At 38.5% G+C, this 19,008-nt stretch overlaps 2 protein-coding genes and 1 non-coding gene across 3 annotated transcripts; 1 reads left to right on the top strand and 2 right to left on the bottom strand.

The window, feature by feature from the left end:
• Nucleotides 1-97: 97 nt before the first annotated feature.
• On the top strand, nt 98-2,450 carry LOC135464180 (chromatin accessibility complex protein 1-like). Its single transcript, XM_064741680.1, has 3 exons — nt 98-226; nt 1,529-1,649; nt 2,056-2,450. Exons 1-3 carry the CDS (start codon nt 107-109, stop codon nt 2,127-2,129), a joined length of 315 nt encoding a protein of 104 aa, XP_064597750.1. The 5' UTR covers nt 98-106; the 3' UTR covers nt 2,130-2,450.
• Nucleotides 2,451-4,935: 2,485 nt separating this feature from the next.
• Nucleotides 4,936-18,669, bottom strand: LOC135463715 (uncharacterized). The gene is made up of 5 exons (XM_064741125.1): nt 17,793-18,669; nt 15,888-15,941; nt 13,623-13,653; nt 11,794-11,845; nt 4,936-9,331 (listed from the first exon to the last, which is right to left on the bottom strand). Exons 1-5 carry the CDS (start codon nt 18,606-18,608, stop codon nt 9,247-9,249), a joined length of 1,038 nt encoding a protein of 345 aa, XP_064597195.1. The 5' UTR covers nt 18,609-18,669; the 3' UTR covers nt 4,936-9,246.
• On the bottom strand, nt 13,755-13,875 carry LOC135464248 (U5 spliceosomal RNA). Its single transcript, XR_010443655.1, has one exon. It is a non-coding gene; the product is annotated as a U5 spliceosomal RNA (small nuclear RNA).
• Nucleotides 18,670-19,008: the final 339 nt, after the last annotated feature.

Raw genomic sequence — 19,008 nt, 5'->3', positions numbered from 1 at the left:
GTCAGATAGTCAGCGTGGACGATAAGGACCTAATCTGATTGGCTTAAATTACAAAGGCTTCAATTCTCCAAGAGCGAAAACAACCATAGGACAGAGAGTAGTCATTATGGCGGGTTCAGAGAAAGAAAGCGTTCTTCCCTTGTCGAGGATTAAGACGATTATGAAAAGCTCACCGGACGTATCAAGCATAAGTCAAGAGGCATTGTTTATGACAGGAAAAGCCACGGTACAATGCGATGAAAACTTGTTCTTATTACTTGTGTGCTCTACTTGCGCCTTTTGTTGTTGTCACGAAAACTGGACCTTTAATAACGTTAGTGGAGACGGCCTGCACGGTGAGGTGCTAGCCGCACGAATGCGGGTCGTCTGACCTAATGATGACCTAGCAGCTCAGTACTGCAGTACATTGTTAAATCTGCTGTTAGCTTCACTCATGGAGATAGGTGAAGTGCGTTATGTGATTCATGTTCTATGATTGCCTTGGGTGCCGTAGTGTTTTGGATACTCACACAGAGATATTATGGCATCGTCTCATTTTAAATCAGAGTTAACCCCAGGGTAATACGTACTCGAATGGACAGGGAATTGTCTAAATTGTTCCTGGTGTCTTGGTGGCAATAATCAGTCAGTGGTGATTGTTATGTAATTTGCCCATTCTTTCATTCAATGATCATTAGGTTTGGCATATTTTTGGTCAGCATTTTGATGGCTGTAAACCAATGTCAGATCACATTCCATTCAAAAATCTGATTCAGGTGCTGTAGCAGTTTGTCACGTCATTTGACACAAAAATTCCTTAAATTTGCCGTGTTCCTTACCTTATCATCAACCACAATGTTAATTGGTTATTTACAAGGTGGAACTGATATTCTTTGGTAGTGCTTAAGGTGATCCAGTGTACTGCCAGTCTCAACATGCTTGAGAAAGGCAGGTAACTGCACCACATTTTAAATGAAAGGTGTCCTGGCGTTGGTTTTGAGTCTTGACACAACAAAATTTTGCAAAATCAGACATTATCAAAGGGATCAGGCATGAAAACCACTCGTCCACACTTCAAATATGGAAAGGTTTATCAGTTACTTGCTGAAGGTTGGTGGTTTGTTTACACTGAACACTCATGAATTCTCCTTCCCTAAAATGGCTAAACTACTGCCAATATGGCGTTACTGTAAGGCCAAATCATTCATTACACTTATAACCAGTCCTCTATCAAAGTTAACTTCTTGAATGGGGCATTAAACTAAAAGTCAGTCAATTAAATAAAATGAGTAAGTAAAACAGAGTTGGTTGAAATCAACAGTGTTTTTTGTCGGCTTTTTGGATGAATAACATAACGAGATATACGGTTAACAACTTCTGTTTATTTGGAAGCACAGTTTCGGTATAGATACTAATACCGTTTTCGTGCTTCCCAGTAAACAGAAGTTGTTATCCATATATCTCGTAATGTTATCCAACTCAACTTCTAAATGCCTCTCAAAGATGTTTTTGTATAAAAAAATTTATGTCATTCTTTTTTTCATTTCAGGAAATGTTTGTACAGAATTTGGCCAGGATATCATTGGTGGAGAGCAAGGATAAAAATAATGTTTTGTACAAAGATTTAGCCGAGGTGGTGAACTCGGATGACACTCTACAGTTTTTACAAGGTAAACACATTTTTGCATTTGAAAGGTATAAGAAGCAGAACTCTAAAACAAAAATTATGGTTTTAAGGAAAATGAAGAGAAAGTTTTGCAAAAAAAATGAATTTCTTTTCTTTTTTTCTATGTAGAAGCATATTTTGTATCTCCTAATGACCCCTGTGTTATACTTATTTTCTGTGAAATGTACAAAATTTTCGGGAAATGGCTTCGAGGAACTTATTCTCCTGCATTGTAATGACTTCAATAAAGTTAGCGTTACCCTACTCCGTTTACCCACACCCAAACTCAACAGGCTTTGTGGTTCAGAACTTATCGCCAATCCTGGTATACACTTAAAGAGTGACAGGCTCCCTGTTGCAATCTTGATTCCTTTATTTACCTTGATCAGTCAGTTATTTTTCTTTTGCAGACATAATCCCGAAGAAAATCTTGGCAAGAGAATATTTCGAGAAGTTGTCAAAACTGAGTGACGAGGAGACATGATATAAACATTCAGTCATCATGAAACTGTTTCAAGAAGAAGAGAGAAAAATGGTCATGTCTTCTTCATTGATGACTACAACTTTCAGAAAGGATGGTTGATCAGGAAAGGGGCACAACTCATGCAGACGTCCCTGTGTAGACTTCTTGTAGATATCTCTAGAACTGCGTATATGTGGATAGATCTGTCATTACCTTTTCAAAATAATGATGCTCATTGGAAGTGTTTCATCTCAAATCATTCATCATATTTACATTAAAATCAAATGGCTCATCATTTTATCAAACAAAATTAAAAGTTTTGTCACGTGCTTGTAATTTTTTTGAGTTTCCCCAAGAATGCATGAATGAATGATTATGGCTTAATGCCACAACGGCAATATTTCAGCCATATTGTGGTGAAAGTTTCCCCAAGACAGTACAAAAATAATGTACTATCTGGGCAAATGAACAAACACAAAAGTTTCCATGTTTTGTGGAAATTACAATATCTAGTTTATAGCACCTTTGGTCAATGTGATTTGACAGGAAAGTTATGAAAGAATTGTTTTTGCAAAAAATTGTGAAAGTGGACACAGTAGCCTATCTCACAAAGCAGTTCTGCTCTTTTTTCAAATCTATGAATGTGGATGTAAACATTACTGATTTATTTGACTTGTTTAATGACATTGTGAGGAAGTTTTTACTAAGAGAATGGCTGCATGTGTTATGGTTGGAGGAAACTTGGGTCTGCAGAGTAAATCGCTGACCTTGGCAAAGTTACTGTATTTGTACAGATTTTCCCTCTCAGAACGAGCTAAACTAGCCAGCTTATTAACCCCAAGCGGCGCAATGACCCAGGAGCCTGTTATGAAAACAGTGGCAGTGAGTTCAAGTCCAGCTCATGCTGGATTTCTCTCCAGACATACGTGGGAAGATCTCTGAGCCACCTGCGGATGGTCATGGGCTTGAGCCCGGTTTCCTCCTGTCATAGTAGAAGTGAAATATTCCTGAGTGTTTGGCATAAAATACCAATCAAATAAATGTATAAATATTAACACCCTGACCCACCCGAGATATATTGATGGAGTCTGAAGAATGTTGGTTATTCCTGGTCCAGGACTGGGACTAAGAATGTTGGTTATTCCTGGTCCAAGACTGGGACTAAGAATATTGGTTACTCCTGGTCCAGGTCTGAGACTAAGAATGTTGGTTATACTGGGACTAAGAATGTTGGTTATTCCTGGTCCAGGACTAGGACTAAGAATGTTGGTTATTTCTGGTCCAAAACTGGGACTAAGAATGTTGGTCATTCCTGGTCCAGGACTGGGACTAAGAATGTTGGTTATACTGGGACTAAGAATGTTGGTTGTTCCTGGTCCAGGACTGGGACTAAGAATGTTGGTTATTCCTGGTCCAAGACTGGGACTAAGAATATTGGTTATTCCTGGTCCAAGACTGGGACTTAGAATGTTGGTTATTCCTGGTCCAAGACTGGGACTAAGAATATTGGTTATTACTGGTCCAGGACTGGGAGTAAGAATGTCGGTTATTCCTGGTCCAAGACTGAGACTAAGAATGTTGGTTGTTCCTGGTCCAGGACTGGGACTAAGAATGTTGGTTATTCCTGGTCGAGGACTGGGACTAAGAATGTTGGTTATTCCTGGTTCAAGACTGAGACTAAGAATGTTGGTTATTCCTGGTCGAGGACTGGAAGTAAGAATGTTGGTTATTCCTGGTCCAAGACTGGGACTAAGAATGTTGGTCATTCCTGGTCCAAAACTGGGACTAAGAATGTTGGTCATTCCTGGTCCAGGACTGAGACTTAGAATACTGGTTATTCCTGGTCCAGGACTGAGACTAAGAATGTTGGTTATTCCTGGTCCAAGACATGGACTAAGAATGTTGGTTATTCCTGGTCCAAAACTGGGACTAAGAATGTTGGTTATTCCTGGTCCAGGACTGGGACTAAGAATGTTGGTTATTCCTGGTCCAAGACTGGGGCTAAGAATGTTGGTTATTCCTGGTCCAAGACTGGGACTAAGAATGTTGGTTATTCCTGGTCCAAAACTGGGACTAAGAATGTTGGTTATTCCTGGTCCAAAACTGGGACTAAGAATATTGGTTATTCCTGGTCCAAGACTGGGACTTAGAATGTTGGTTATTCCTGGTCCAAGACTGGGACTAAGAATATTGGTTATTCCTGGTCCAGGACTGGGAGTAAGAATGTCGGTTATTCCTGGTCCAAGACTGAGACTAAGAATGTTGGTTGTTCCTGGTCCAGGACTGGGACTAAGAATGTTGGTTATTCCTGGTCGAGGACTGGGACTAAGAATGTTGGTTATTCCTGGTTCAAGACTGAGACTAAGAATGTTGGTTATTCCTGGTCGAGGACTGGGAGTAAGAATGTTGGTTATTCCTGGTCCAAGACTGGGACTAAGAATGTTGGTCATTCCTGGTCCAAAACTGGGACTAAGAATGTTGGTCATTCCTGGTCCAGGACTGAGACTTAGAATACTGGTTATTCCTGGTCCAGGACTGAGACTAAGAATGTTGGTTATTCCTGGTCCAAGACAGGGACTAAGAATGTTGGTTATTCCTGGTCCAAAACTGGGACTAAGAATGTTGGTTATTCCTGGTCCAGGACTGGGACTAAGAATGTTGGTTATTCCTGGTCCAAGACTGGGGCTAAGAATGTTGGTTATTCCTGGTCCAAGACTGGGACTAAGAATGTTGGTTATTCCTGGTCCAAAACTGGGACTAAGAATGTTGGTTATTCCTGGTCCAAAACTGGGACTGAATCAACACCTGTGTCACAGTGATTAAAAAAAAAAACTGGCACATCTTAACCACTTACTCCAACACTCTCACTCTTAATTCACCAAATTAGATACAGTTAGCATTATCATTTTTATCTCCTATTACAATAATAACACTTTAACCAACAACACATTGCATTATGGAGTACAATAGATATATTTCACCTGAACATGTTTAGACCAACATGATCTAATGTACATTTCACAGCAAAATTGGCAACAAATCTAAAAGCTTGCACTTTAGTACTCTTGTACAATATTGAATAGACAAAAAATCCATCAAATGTCACGGCACGAGACACTGATGTCACAGAAAGATTGAACATTTGTAATCATTGTGTTAGGACATCCGGTTGACCTATTTTTAACTTATGACTACTTATGATTGGTCAACTGCGTGTTCTTGATTAGCAGTTTGGAAAGGTCTTTTGGGAGCATTGTCGGCCTAAAATAGGTTGGTGTACTCTTTTTTTCTCTATTACGGCTCTGTTTCTGTACAACAGGGGAATTTTGTGTTCAAACTCTTTTATTGCTGAAAAAGTCCTACTGCTTCGTGTGACCTGTCAAAAATGTTAGGCAACAATTGCAGGATTTTATTTTTGCCTCTTAAACACGGTGAGACAAGTGATAGGTAAATTAATGTCAACAAAAGTTGCCTAACAATTTTTCAAAAGTCACATGATACAGGTGGACTGTTTTTACCTATGATGAAAAAAAGATTTCGAACTCAAAACTCTGCTATTGTGTTTGTAAAGCAAAAGGGTAGTTCACAAGCACTGAAGAGTAACGGCAGAGAATGGTGTGTTTTGCAAAGCTAGGAACAGACTTTTCATCAAAGGCAGGAAATGTCGAGTCCCAATGGACAAGGAAACAGTTATCCACCTATGTCTTATTTCTATTCTTAACCTTCCCCCATCCAACATGGATGGTGGAATAGTCGTAAAGTATGTCACACCCAACTTAAAAATTACCGACTGACAGACTCTAATTACAGATAAATATACTTCACCAATAGCTATCACAACTAACATAAATGTCTATTCCCAACAGCCAGCTCTTTAAACTGTTGTTTAAAAACTGTATCACAGACGTATAAAAGTTAAATCTTGTTAAACCGTTCTCACTTTGGAACAAACGGAACTTTAGTTCAGCTTGAAGTTAATACTGTGTATATAACTGTGCAACTACCAAACACCAGGCAACTGAAAAAACAACATCGAACAAAACAAAAAACTGCATATTAAAATATGGAGTTAGGGAATGCTTTAATCTCTTCCTGACAAATGAGATAATAGATGAAGAAAATGTATACACTACATACATTATGCATGTTAAATATGCACTTCACACTCCTTACTGGAGTAACATTTGTAAAAACTAAGAGCTCCATGGAATGTTTCATACTAACTTATTCAATTCACTATCACAGATGTAAACATGAAAACATGTTCTTTAATTTAAAAAAAATTGACATTTTCATTTCATTTTTAAGAGACATTCCCTAACAACCTTAAAGGAAAAGACCTCCAAAAATCAAAGTAGGCATCACTAAATAGACCACTTTAACCTATATATAAATATACTTTCATTTATTTTTTTTTTTTTACAATTTTGTGAGAAAAGCTAAATGGCCTCAAACATATGAATTCTACAGTGAGCTTTGTGGACCATACTGTTAGAGTTTGGGAACTCTGACGTCACAGGAAGTTTTTTCAACTCTATCACAACACAGAATGTTGATTAACTCTTTTTACCCAGGAGTGAAAGATGCATGAAATAATGAAAATTTCCTTCCTTCTGGTGAACATCTGGAAAAAAAAAAAGGTGATGTGACGTCAGATTTCCTAGATACTGTCAGTATGGCTCAAAGCCCACCATAGTTTTAAATATCTGAATGCCTTTCAACACTTTTTAAAAAAATCTAAAAGTATTTTTACGTATAGTTTTCAGTTACCTGTATGTTGAACCTTACTCCACATTTTAGCTTTCTTTTACTTTAAGAAAACAACACTGCTCCTTAGCACTGTTTTAATCAATATACAATCCCATTGATATATACACATAGTAACTTTTAAGATCTTCAAGTTTCAAAATTGTGCAAAAATTGAGAAGAAAAAACTCAATTCTGGAATCACAGATGAGCACTAAATATCTTGGACGGATTGAAAATGTAAATATTCTGATCAGCAAATTTCACATACTGGTAAAAGTTTAATATACACGTACATTTAATTTGCATATTGTTCACTCATAAAATCAAACAACCCAAACACACTGAATGGCTGACTGTGGACATTGTTCCCGGTGGTTCTAGGCCTAGCTGTAACTACTGCAAAGGTTGGTGTATGCGTACCATAACTGGAAATGTCACCAGGGTCAAAGTTCACCTGCAACTAGTTTAACTTAGCCCAGCATCACATCTGCTTTCAACCTCAAGAAGAAACACTAGGGAAGCCTGCTCCCATTAAAACAAATATTTGTTTCCATACTGCCACCGTGTCCAGGAATGAAATGTATCTCACACTCTATTGTCTGAACCGACAACTAGCCATCATCCTGTCCCCTTCCCTATAATACATGTAGCAGATACATAATATTTGTCTTCTTTACCATGGTCCCATGTGATAGTGTGCCATGACTGGAAGCTGATTTATAGAGGTGACAGTTCAGTACTGAAACTGTTGCAGCTAGGGTGTTCCAAGAAGAAAATTCGGTTTTCTTCATACAATTCATACAAATTGCATTTTGATTTCACATACAGCGAAATAAATTCTACTATGCAGAGACATCTCGCACATTACTTCCTATAAAATATCTCTGTATTTTCTTTTTTATTTATTAATTTATTTGGTTGGTGTTTTATGCTGTACTCAAAACTATTTCACTTATATGACGGCTGCCAGCATTATGGTGGGTGGAAACCAGGCAGAGCCTGGGGGTAACCCATGACCATCCGCAGGCTGCTGACAGACCTTCCTGTATTTTATTAGGCAACTGCTCCATTCATTTTGACGTTGCACGTTGCTCGCTCATATGCGAAAAGGTTCAGGAAGTATGGTAGCGCTGTACAGCAGTAACAATTCTGAAAAGCAAAACTGAACAACAAAGTTCATTTTTAGATAAATCAGAATAAAACAAATAAACCATGTGAACATCTCGCTGTCAACAAATTTGTCCTTAAAATAACCCTATAAAGTCTTCTCTACCCGGTTCATATCTGTAAAGGTTGATACGCTCCACCAGCAGAACATTAAAAATGAAGACAGAATAAAACTCTGAAAAATATAGTCAAAATAACAATAACTTAATATATCAGTAAATACAAAGCAACACTAATTAAGAGTCGATCTATAAAACTTAGTCACAGGTTGAACAAGTCTGCTGTACTACTGCTGCATAATATATTGATATTGGACGCTGAAGATGGCAAAATGAAACTTATTTAACTTAATACTTGTTTATCTCCCCTGTCACACAGACTGTGAGGTATAAATCTTTTGCAAAAAGGGCCAAAGAGCTCACTGGCCAGATCATTAAAATCCATACTACTCTGCGCATGTGCTTTAAAGGATACAGAATCAATGCCGATTGGCCGACAGTAGAGATAGTGTTTCCAGGGTTATATCTTGCAGCCTTGGTCACATTTGAACACATGTACCACACCTAAAATTCAGCTTAGGCAAGGCAAAGCCTGGACACACCAGCGAATCAGAATCGATTGTGTACCCATTTCACACAGCAGAAAATTCTGCTGTTCAGGGGAGATAATTCATTGAAATGACGGCAACTCATTTGCTGTGACCTCCAGACTATCTGCTCCTAATCTGCAATTTTATAATTTTAAAACTTTCAAATAAAAACCATTGGCACTTCTACCCATTATTAACTGACTTAAATTAAAACAATGCTACGAGCTACTAAGTTATATTCAAGAATTTCTAGAGTATCGTTTAACTAAAATAAAGGAACAATTATAAATCTGACTGATGATAAATCAGCCTTTGGTAAAACAGAGCTATAATACAACAGATTCTAAACTTCAGCAGTCTTACATGTACATATAACTATGGATGGATTAGATTTATTTATTTGATTTATTTGATTCGTGTTTTACGCTGTACTCAAGAATATTTCACTTATTCAACGGCGGCCAGCATCATGGTGGGAGTAAACCGGGCAGAGCCCAGGGGAAACCCACGACTATTTGCAGGTTTGGATGGATTTGAAAATAGCAGAACAACAGAATGGGCTTGCTGTTCTCAGTGATACCACATCACTTGCCAAATTGCAAGCTAGTAATATTGGTTCCACATAGATGATCTTTAAAAGTCAAACTCCCTCTCAATCTCATTCATGAGGTCTTCGTCTTCCGAATTGTAGCTGGGCGTTCCATGGGCTCTATGTCCACTGCAACACAAATTTGATTGATGTTTAACGCCAAACCTCAAGAATTTTATGACATTCTGGGCCTTCTTTCACAAACTTTATAACCATTTGTTTGATTAAATTAAACTCGCAATTGACTTCAGTCTGGACTTAAAAGTCACATCAGCTCTGTATTAGAGCAAGTCTGGTATTTTAAGCCGGGTTTAATTTTAAAGTGAAAGACAGCACCTGGCTAATGCTTAAACCGACATCAAATATTTTTTTTAGATTTTTTTCAACCCAGTAAAGATTTAGTTATAACTTTGTCTTGTCACAGCTTCAGCGCATCTCCATTACCGACAACAAGGTAATGTCATCTTTACTATAGCCCTGTAACGTCGAAGGTATTTCCTGTATAATAGCAGCCTAAAGTAGATTAAAGTTGTGGACTTCGGCGATGAAAGACCAAGTGATGAATAGCTTTCTCAGAAATTGGACACACTGGAAGGATATTTCTTCCACTGTTTGAACTGTTCATACAGTACACCTACTATTCATGCTCAATTCTGACACAAAAGAAATAAATCTAAGTACCACAGAGGCTGGTCCAGACAATCGGCTGTCGCTGGATTTTATGCTTCAGTTTTGTAATGGTGGCTTCTGACCTAGTTATTGCAGACATCAGAGAAAGCACCTCGACTTAAACACGGCGTTTCAATAATTTTACTGTATTTTATAGAAGGAAAACATCCCTTGTATTAGAGAAAGACAAAGGGCACAATTTAAATTCTTCAGTTTTAATAAATTCTGAGAAAAAAATTTTATCATGAGATTTTATTAATCTGAAGAATTGTTCGATGAGATGCCATCTTCCCATAGAGGGGTTGCACATGACATCATCACCTTGTCAGGACAATAGCCAGGTAGCCATATTGGAGTTATGTTAACATGGGCTGCTATAGCCCCAGTCCTCCAATATGGCTACCAGAACTAGGTCATGCAACCCCACTATTCCCATAAACCTTTGGCATTTCTGATGAATTTTGCACAAGCTCTGATATTTGTTATTTAACAACTGCATGCTGACTGAAAGCTAACATAAACAACAAAATATGTATTTGTATAATTTGATCAATGTGTCTAAGTAGGCCTAAGGTCTACTAGCGAGATGGGGGCCTTCGTGGCTCAGTTGGTCAGCGCACTAGCGCAGCGTAATGACCCAGGAGTCTCTTACCAATGCGGTCCCTGTGAGTTCAAGCCCAGCTCATGCTGCCTTCCTCTCCGGCCGTATCTGGGAAGGTCTGTCAGCAACCTGTGGATGGTCATGGGTTTCCCCTGGGCTCTGCCCAGTTTCCACCCACCATAATGCTGACCGCCGTTGTATAAGTGAAATATTCTTTAGTACGGCGTAAAACGCTAATCAAATAAATGAATACTAGCAAGATGAATGCTGTTTGGGCTGAGACGGTACGCAGCTGTCTGACACAATTTGTGCTACTGTGATTGAATATTGCACAGCTTTTAAATCAACTGATTCTATTTCTGTGTTGGTCTGTAAATGATACAGACCTGTCCCACAACACTGTGTTACATGGCACTTCGGCTACAACGATCTCAAAGTGATATCTTACGCAGTAATTCTCGAGTGAATGGGTAAAGGCTACATCACAGCTTAGGCCACGCAATCTCATAGCAATATGTTTGACTGGATAAAATCCTCAAGATGGCTGCCTCCATTCACACAGGCCATTTGGTCCGTATTGTCATTTTGTTGTTCATGTTATTTGGTGAAATCTCATTGAATGCTTTTGACTGAAATATGTTTTAGCCAGTTGCTGTCTTGTCTTTAAAATACATTTTTGAACAATTGGCCGCTGCTAATCTTATGGTGTTTTAACCTGTCATCAAAGCCCAACGGTATCATGTTTATGAGTGAAGGGAACAAGAAAATTATGGTATTTTCTAAGAATTATTTGACTTTAATCAACACTAAACAACACATACCTCTAAATTGGCCATTTGAATATAAAAAATGTTTTTTACAATACATCCAGTATTATTTAGATTTTTTTACAACATCACAGAGCTTGAGAAGACATTTCAAGGCCTGAGAATAATATTGTTTGACAAGAGGAAACATAGGAGGAGGCCCAAATATTCAATCTCTTCAGCGGACTTCCAGTACCATTAAAATTTTAAATAACCACACTGTTATCCTTCTGAGATGCGATGGAGCTCAAAACATTGTCGCTCCCCCTCCCCCCCCCCCTTCCCCTTAAACATCATGGTTGTATAACAAATGACTGAGGGAGCCTTCTTGCAGGGGATGTAGAACCAGAAGGCTTTGGTACCACCTTCCTCAAACTTTTTTCAAGAGCAAGAAATTTTGTTATCTAACACACACACCAAACCCTCCACCCTCCACCCTCACAAGTTTGGGACTCGTTCTACAGCCCCTGCTTCAGATCTTCCGATCAAGTTCTAATATACAAAACAAAACTTACTAGCTTCGCTTGGAATTGTACGGTCCCTCAGCTGGGCTATTGTCAACATATGCTGAAATTACAAAATTTTACTTACATGTATTTATTTATTTTGTACTTAAGAGCGTGTCACTTGCAGGAAACTTGTGTGCCCAGAATAAACCCCCACTCTTTGGTGATTCATACTGCACCCAAAAATATTTCCCTTCTACCATAGCATTCAGTGTCATGGTTATCTAAAATAATTCTTCAATCTTTTCAACCTCCACAGCGACCAGTACTTGGAAACATTCTGAGAGAACTATGGGCTGTAAAGAAATAATCTGCAGAGTTTTATGAAGCTTGCATCTTTAATGACACAAACAAATCATTTTTGGTGCCATTTTCATACTAACTGTATGCATAAATTCCACTGAAAAAAAGTGCTTTAATTGTAATTGAAAAAGCTGAAGATTTATCGTATATGTAGTAGGGAAATTAGAGTACCCTGGAGAGAACCACCAACCTCTAGCAAGTAACTGACAAATATTCCCACACGTGACATGTTTGATCAGGTGTGCTTACCCCAGAGAATGGTCTTACTGTGTATCCCATATGGGTGGAAGCCAAGTGGTTATCCTTGAGAAACTTCATGTAACACTACATATCAAAGCATAGCAGAGCCATCAGCCCACAAAGGCTCATAGGTTATGCTGCAGTCAGTAACAAGCTTACAAATTGTATTTTCCAGTTCATAACACGTTAATCCCGTTCATTCGAACTCACGACTTGTAAATACCACTCGTGAACTTGAAAGTTAACTGAAGGATCGAGTTTGTGACCTTCACCTGGGAAAGTTTAGCAAAGATGGTGGACGAGGAACAGGCCCATGAAAAATATACTAAGATGTCGGCTATCAGTTTATAAACCCTCTCATCCTCTGTCGATGGATGTCCTTAATATGTCATTGTGGTGAAACAAGCTGCCTATGCAGTAGCCATCTTGTTTCGTACACACGACTGGCGAAACTGTCTTAATGATTCCGCCTTATTCCTTGACCAAATTCATGAATGGTCTTTACGAAGATTACTAAATGCAGCATTAGTGCCAGTAAGCTATTAAGAAACCATTTGTTCCGCATTCATATGCAAATAATGTACAATGGCAATAAAACATTGTCACTAACAGAACATTTTAACAAGGTAGTTGCAATTTTAGTAATCTCTCTGCCTCTTAATTTAAATCAAGGCATCAGCCAAACCCGGCAAGAGGAATATTGACACCGTATATCTGCGTATTCTATTACTGAGTAACCATGTAATAAATTTATCCTGCAAAGACCCATCAATTCAGTGCAGAAGACCGATGTGGAGGTGAATCGCTTCAGCCATGTGACCATGGTATTCACTCAACAAAGGGAGATAACCTACTCAGCTTACACTTGACTAGAGCATTCTGCAGGATTCGAGAATATATCTGTACCCCGCATGACCGTTATTATCCAATGTAAAGTGGAGTATTTTGTCTGATGTGGGATAAATTTATTTACCTCTTTGTCGTTACACGTCATACTCAAGAATTTTTCACTTCTCAGCCCATTTTAGTAGTGGAAGAAACCAGAAATTCTTGTGTAAACCACAGATGAGGAAGTTACTGACGAACTCTTCCACATACTGATATGCACGCCATATTGGTGGACGATGAGTGGTCCTGAATACCGACTAGACCATGCAGAGCGTCTTGTTATCAGTACTGCACGCCTCTTGCTACCTATGCCTAACATACAGTGACAGCAGCAGAATTTACCGGTAAGAATGAAAGTGATTGAATTACCACACAGCTTACCGACTGTGCCCAGTAGTATTACTTACACTTTTCAAGAACTCCCTGTGACTGCTGTACCTGAAACAAGAATCCAACGACATTATAATTACACCCCTATTCAATTCTGGCCTCCCATACCTGTTCCTCCTGCTCACAAGTTCTGCTTTTTGTTTGAAAATTGTCTTGCTTTCGCAAGACTACAAAAAATAGTCTATAGACTCATTTGTATGTTCCTCCCCACGGAAATCTTTAGTAAAAGGCGAAAGATTTGTGCGTGGATTTGAAGAGAAACCAGAGTTAGCCTACTTTGGTCATTCACATGGAGTGTATAAACTTTATCCGTGGCCAGGTTGAGGGTATGTAATTTTCAGTTACCGTATGATATAATTTAATTTTTGGGGTTTCAACTTAAGTCTAAACGTTTTACAGATACGAGTTATGCTTATATTTACAAATTTTTAAAAACAAAATATTAAAGATTCCTAGAACGATAGACATAAAATACACTAAAGAAGTTCAATAATTTATATTGGGAGTGGCAAAAAAAAAAAACGCGTTACCTCCCTTGGTGTTTTAGTCAGTCATGTAATGATATGCAAATCTCAGTACAAATACTGAAGCGCTCACTGAAAATGTGACGCCAAAGGGAAGGCAACCATTTTCACCGTATCATGCAAACAAAACAACAGAAGAAGACTTGACTTAGTATGGATGACATGCTATTTTAAGACTGTAACGAAGTCAAAAGGTGACACAGTCTCCAGACCGACAGGTTTTCGCCTTACATGAATATGTAGTAGGTCGTGCCCGATTTTCCAACGTTTTATTCAGAAAACGTGCAAACAAACGAACACATGCTTAGGGAGTACTAACAAATGTGTTAATAAACAATTAATACCACAAAAGACGTTACTCTCATCAATCTATTTAACTGCTGACAGTACCGACTACCGTACCGTTAGGCCGCAGTGTAAACTTGTGACACAATGCGATTCTTACTACATTAAAGTGAACATAAAGTCTGCCACTATGTATACATAGAGAAAAATGATATCTATGACACAGTTATCACAGAAAAGTATGTAAAACATTCTATAAAGTTTTGAAAGCCGAGAAGATCAAGTTCAGCATTGGGGATATGGTACTAACGGGCAATTCACTCCGGGTAGCCAATGTTATAGAAGGCCTTATTAATTTGGCCAATCACTAGTGCTGCAAAGCATCACGTGATTATTCGCCGTCACGTCAAAAACCCTATTAACTCTCGATTTTCAGTGTGGTTCCTTACAGATGTCGACGCAATAAATTGTTATTTTAAGTGTTAAACTGATGCATTTTGGACGCACATTGATGAGCAGGCAACTGAGAATGGATGCCTGTGTCTCAGTGCGTACATGTTGGGCAGGATACTGCAGTAATTTGTCACTGTGAGTTGGCAAGAAAACCGCCCCGGGAGAGTCATTGCTTGAAAAAAAAAATTGTGAACTTATTATTTTTCCAAATGAAAGTCAGATTTATCACAAAAATATCGTCCCAAAATCTGAATGAAACAGTCTGTTATCAATCAAGATTCGGATATATTCAGTAAATTCCCTTAAGCCGATACAGCCACCTTGGCGAAAGACTTACACCCATGCACGACGAGGACAGGCAGGACCGCTAAAACACGACGCCTGTGCCCACGAACATCGCCCTCACCGAGCGCCAAACTCAAAGAAACATCAGCCCTTTGAACATGGCACAGAGCTGATACTCTTTGGTTGGGTATCAAGCGCTTTTGTTTGTATATTCTCACTGTCACATTGTTTAATACCGATGGTACGGGAGTGCTCCTAGGTTTTGTGATGTCACTCTAGATATCCATAACATGGCAAAATGGCGTGACCAAATGAGTGGCTAGGTACGAGTGTTTGTTATTTATTATGCTGATAAGCGGTGCGGAATTTTAAAAAATATTTTTAGAACATTTCTGAAATACTTCTTACCTAGTAAATTCGGCTTTATTGGCTGACTTTTTGTTCACTTTCAATAAAAAGGACACATTTAACACTCAATATTTCTGAATAATTAAATATACCATTTATACTTACCTGTAATTCCTACGATACAAGAGCATTAAGAAAACCTGGTTATTAATATGAAATATTCAAGAAGGATAATTTATGTCACGAAGCACGCAAAAACATCAATGGTTTTCATAATTACATATTTTATCACATATCACTAATTTTTAAATTTGTCAATTTTTACTTTCATCAAATTCATTTTGTTAAAAAAATGTTGTTATAGTGGTCTTTTATTTTCCCACTCACCTGTCTTTGGTTGGCAGCCTTAAATCTATCAGCATCAAATCCTTGCACAATACTCTGCAGACATGAAAAGAATAGAAAACATAATTCAGGACATCAGCACAGACAAACCAAAGCAAAATTAATTCGATGAAACTTGCCAAAAACTTTGCATTCTTGATCCACTGGTGTGGGGTAAAAAGGCAGGGGTCATTAGTTTCACTTCACACTCTTGGCAAAGACAGAAAGTGACCAATAAAAAGACATTCACAGAACCTACACATTGAGCTACCATTATGATGAACAGTTATATCATACGTTTAATCTATGTTATTCTGTCCTCTATGATGGCTGAAAAAGTAGGTACAATTTATTTATTTCATTGGCGTTTTACGCCATACTCAAGAATATTTCACTAATACAAGCGCGGCCAGCATTATGGTGGGAGGAAACCAGGCAGAGCCTGGGGAAAATCCCCACGTCCATCTGCAGGTTGCTGCAAGACCTTCCCACCTACAGCTGGAGAGGCAGCCAGCATGTGATGGACTTGAACTTGCAGGCGCCGCATTATTGACAGGCTCCTAGGTCATTGCGACACGCTGGTGTGCTGACCTCCTGGCCCAGAGAGGCCCCAGTTAGTACAATAGGCACATGTAAACAAACTGTAGATCAAATAAATCAAACGCTGATTTTACTGATTGCTGACTGTTGCTGAAGCATGTAACTTTCAATCCCGTCAACTATCTGATCGTCAAGTATTGTCACAATAAATATTTAGCAGTAATTTTGTTGAACTAAATGAACAGCAGTTCTGATAAGACAGCAGGTAACTCCACTAAAAATAGTACAGCTCTTTAAGGATAGGTCAAACAAGGTTACACATATTTATTGGTTGCTTTAACTAAGCTAACTTAACTGGCTAAGTCGGAGACAAAAAATGCTCAGTCCATCCCTATAAAATTCTTTGTTGGAGATAACTCAACTATACCAGAAAATTTAGGGCAGGTCAGCAAGGACATTAAATGTTCTCTTTTATTCTTGTGAATGAAAATACAAGGGGTTGTGAAAAAAAAAATAAAAAGTTTTCAGGAAAATTCTATCAAAAGCCCCACCAATAACTTTTGAGCACATGTAGGACCCTTCTTGGGCAGGTGAGTTGGGTCATCCCCATTGAAAATATTTTTAACGATGGCCTAACTGGCTGAAGATCACAAATCCATAACCCAGCTTCAATAATAATCATTAAATGAAGAAAACTGGTCAGACAACTTGAGCAATGTTTGGATATCCACGATTCATTATCTGATTAACCCCTGATCTGATCAGACATCAATAATAGTGCTTGGCAGAGCAGTTTAAACTAAAGGAAAGAACATGTAGATGTGTTTGTGTAACCATAAAGCATATCTCCCCCCCCAACACCACCCCCAACACCACCCTCAACCCCTCCTTCATTTCTTTTGTCGTTTTTCCCCATTACTATTTTTTTTTATTTAGGTTCAAGGTCATAAGACAAGGTACTACAGCTTCTTTTTTTTTCACCAACACCATTTTAGACCTTTGAAGGCTTTGATAATGAAGGGAATTCTGGTTAAAGGTTGAAATCAACTCTTAATTTCAATCAAAATTTAATCAACTCTTGTAAGATTTAATATTCACAAAATTGTCAAATGTCATCAATTTTCAAACTTCAGCCAAAGATGTCCTTATGTTAACTAATGCAATGACTTACACAGATCTTAAAATACTGGATATAAACATTATACATGTATAACATTTCTAAATCAAGGCACCATAAAAACCATAATGGAAAGATTAGAATCAATCTTTAAATAAAATATAATAAACTCTTGGACACAGAACCAATAAACAGGCTGTGGCTATATACATCAACAACACAAAGCAAAACATGTTTTTGTCCAAGTATACCTCTTCTAAAGCCCATTCATCTGGATTTCGATGAATTGTTTTTTCACGTATCATCAAAGCTTGATTTAGTCTGTGCTGATCACGTTGCAATTTTTGTGCATAGGATTCTGGGTATGCATCCATACTATCCTCCGCGTTAGTATGACTAACACTGCTCGCAGCTTTCTTTCTTGGAGACGAATCTCTTGCATATCCCTGAAGAATGTTATACTCGTTCAGCGCTCTTTCTTGCTCAAAGACCAAGCTGTGATTTGGTTGATTTGAAGGGGCTGGCAATGGAAGATTAATGGCTTTAGCTTTTTGTTCAGATTTTGACTGCCCCCATTTTTTCTTGTCAAATTTTCCTGTGGCTATCCCTAGCAAACTGTCTGTATCTGATTCGTCGTCACTAGATTCCACAAACTCCACCAGGTTATTCGATTCCGCTTTCGTCACCGACCTAATCTTTTGTGGAGATGTTTGCTTTGATTTTACTGTTAGAACATTATCTGTTTCCCAACGACTGTCATTTTTCCGGCCGTTTCCATTGTCGTTTGACACTTCATCATATGAATTTCTCACCACTAGCCCCTCATTTTCATTCATGTCATTCTCCCTTTTCTCATCTGTTTTACTGTCCCCTCTGACATCTTTCGTCAGATGTTTTTGGCTTTCTTCATTCGAATCATTAATGACATTTCTCTGAGGTGATCGTGTTGTTGTTGTTTCCGGTGACTTCTTGCGTCCATCGTTACGATCATTTTGCACTGGCAAACCCTGTCCGTTATTGTTTTTGTTCACTGGACCCGAATCATTTTTACTCTGACCAGAACCCATTCTTGTTCTTAACCAGTTGTATCAATCTTCGATTTTCAACATATCATATAACATCAGAGTCACTCTAGAATACCTCGCGCCGCTGTCAAAGTTGTTTTGGAATGTCATGGCACATTGCCAGGTGGTGGCTAGTGAACGAGTCGATTTGTCTGGAAAGGGGAAACAGTCTGTTATTCGTATAAATATACTTGTTCGGGATGTGGAATTAAAGGTAAATATTTTGGCCTATGGCGTTTTTGCCGGTGTGAAAAAGTGTCCCTTTGGCTGTTTAATCTATTATTTTTGAGGGATTGATGCGTTGAACGATTTTAAGAACTTTACCACCCCTACGCCTATCGCCCGGATGTATGATTCCCAAACGTGACAGACGAAAATGGGAGGTAACTCTGCAGTGGGTCCA

This window comes from Liolophura sinensis, chromosome 3 (assembly GCF_032854445.1).
Source record: "Liolophura sinensis isolate JHLJ2023 chromosome 3, CUHK_Ljap_v2, whole genome shotgun sequence".
In the NCBI taxonomy this organism is placed as follows: Eukaryota; Metazoa; Mollusca; class Polyplacophora; order Chitonida; family Chitonidae; genus Liolophura; species Liolophura sinensis.
The sequence above is the reverse complement of the archived record's forward strand: the minus strand, read 5'-3'. Positions and strand labels throughout refer to the sequence as shown.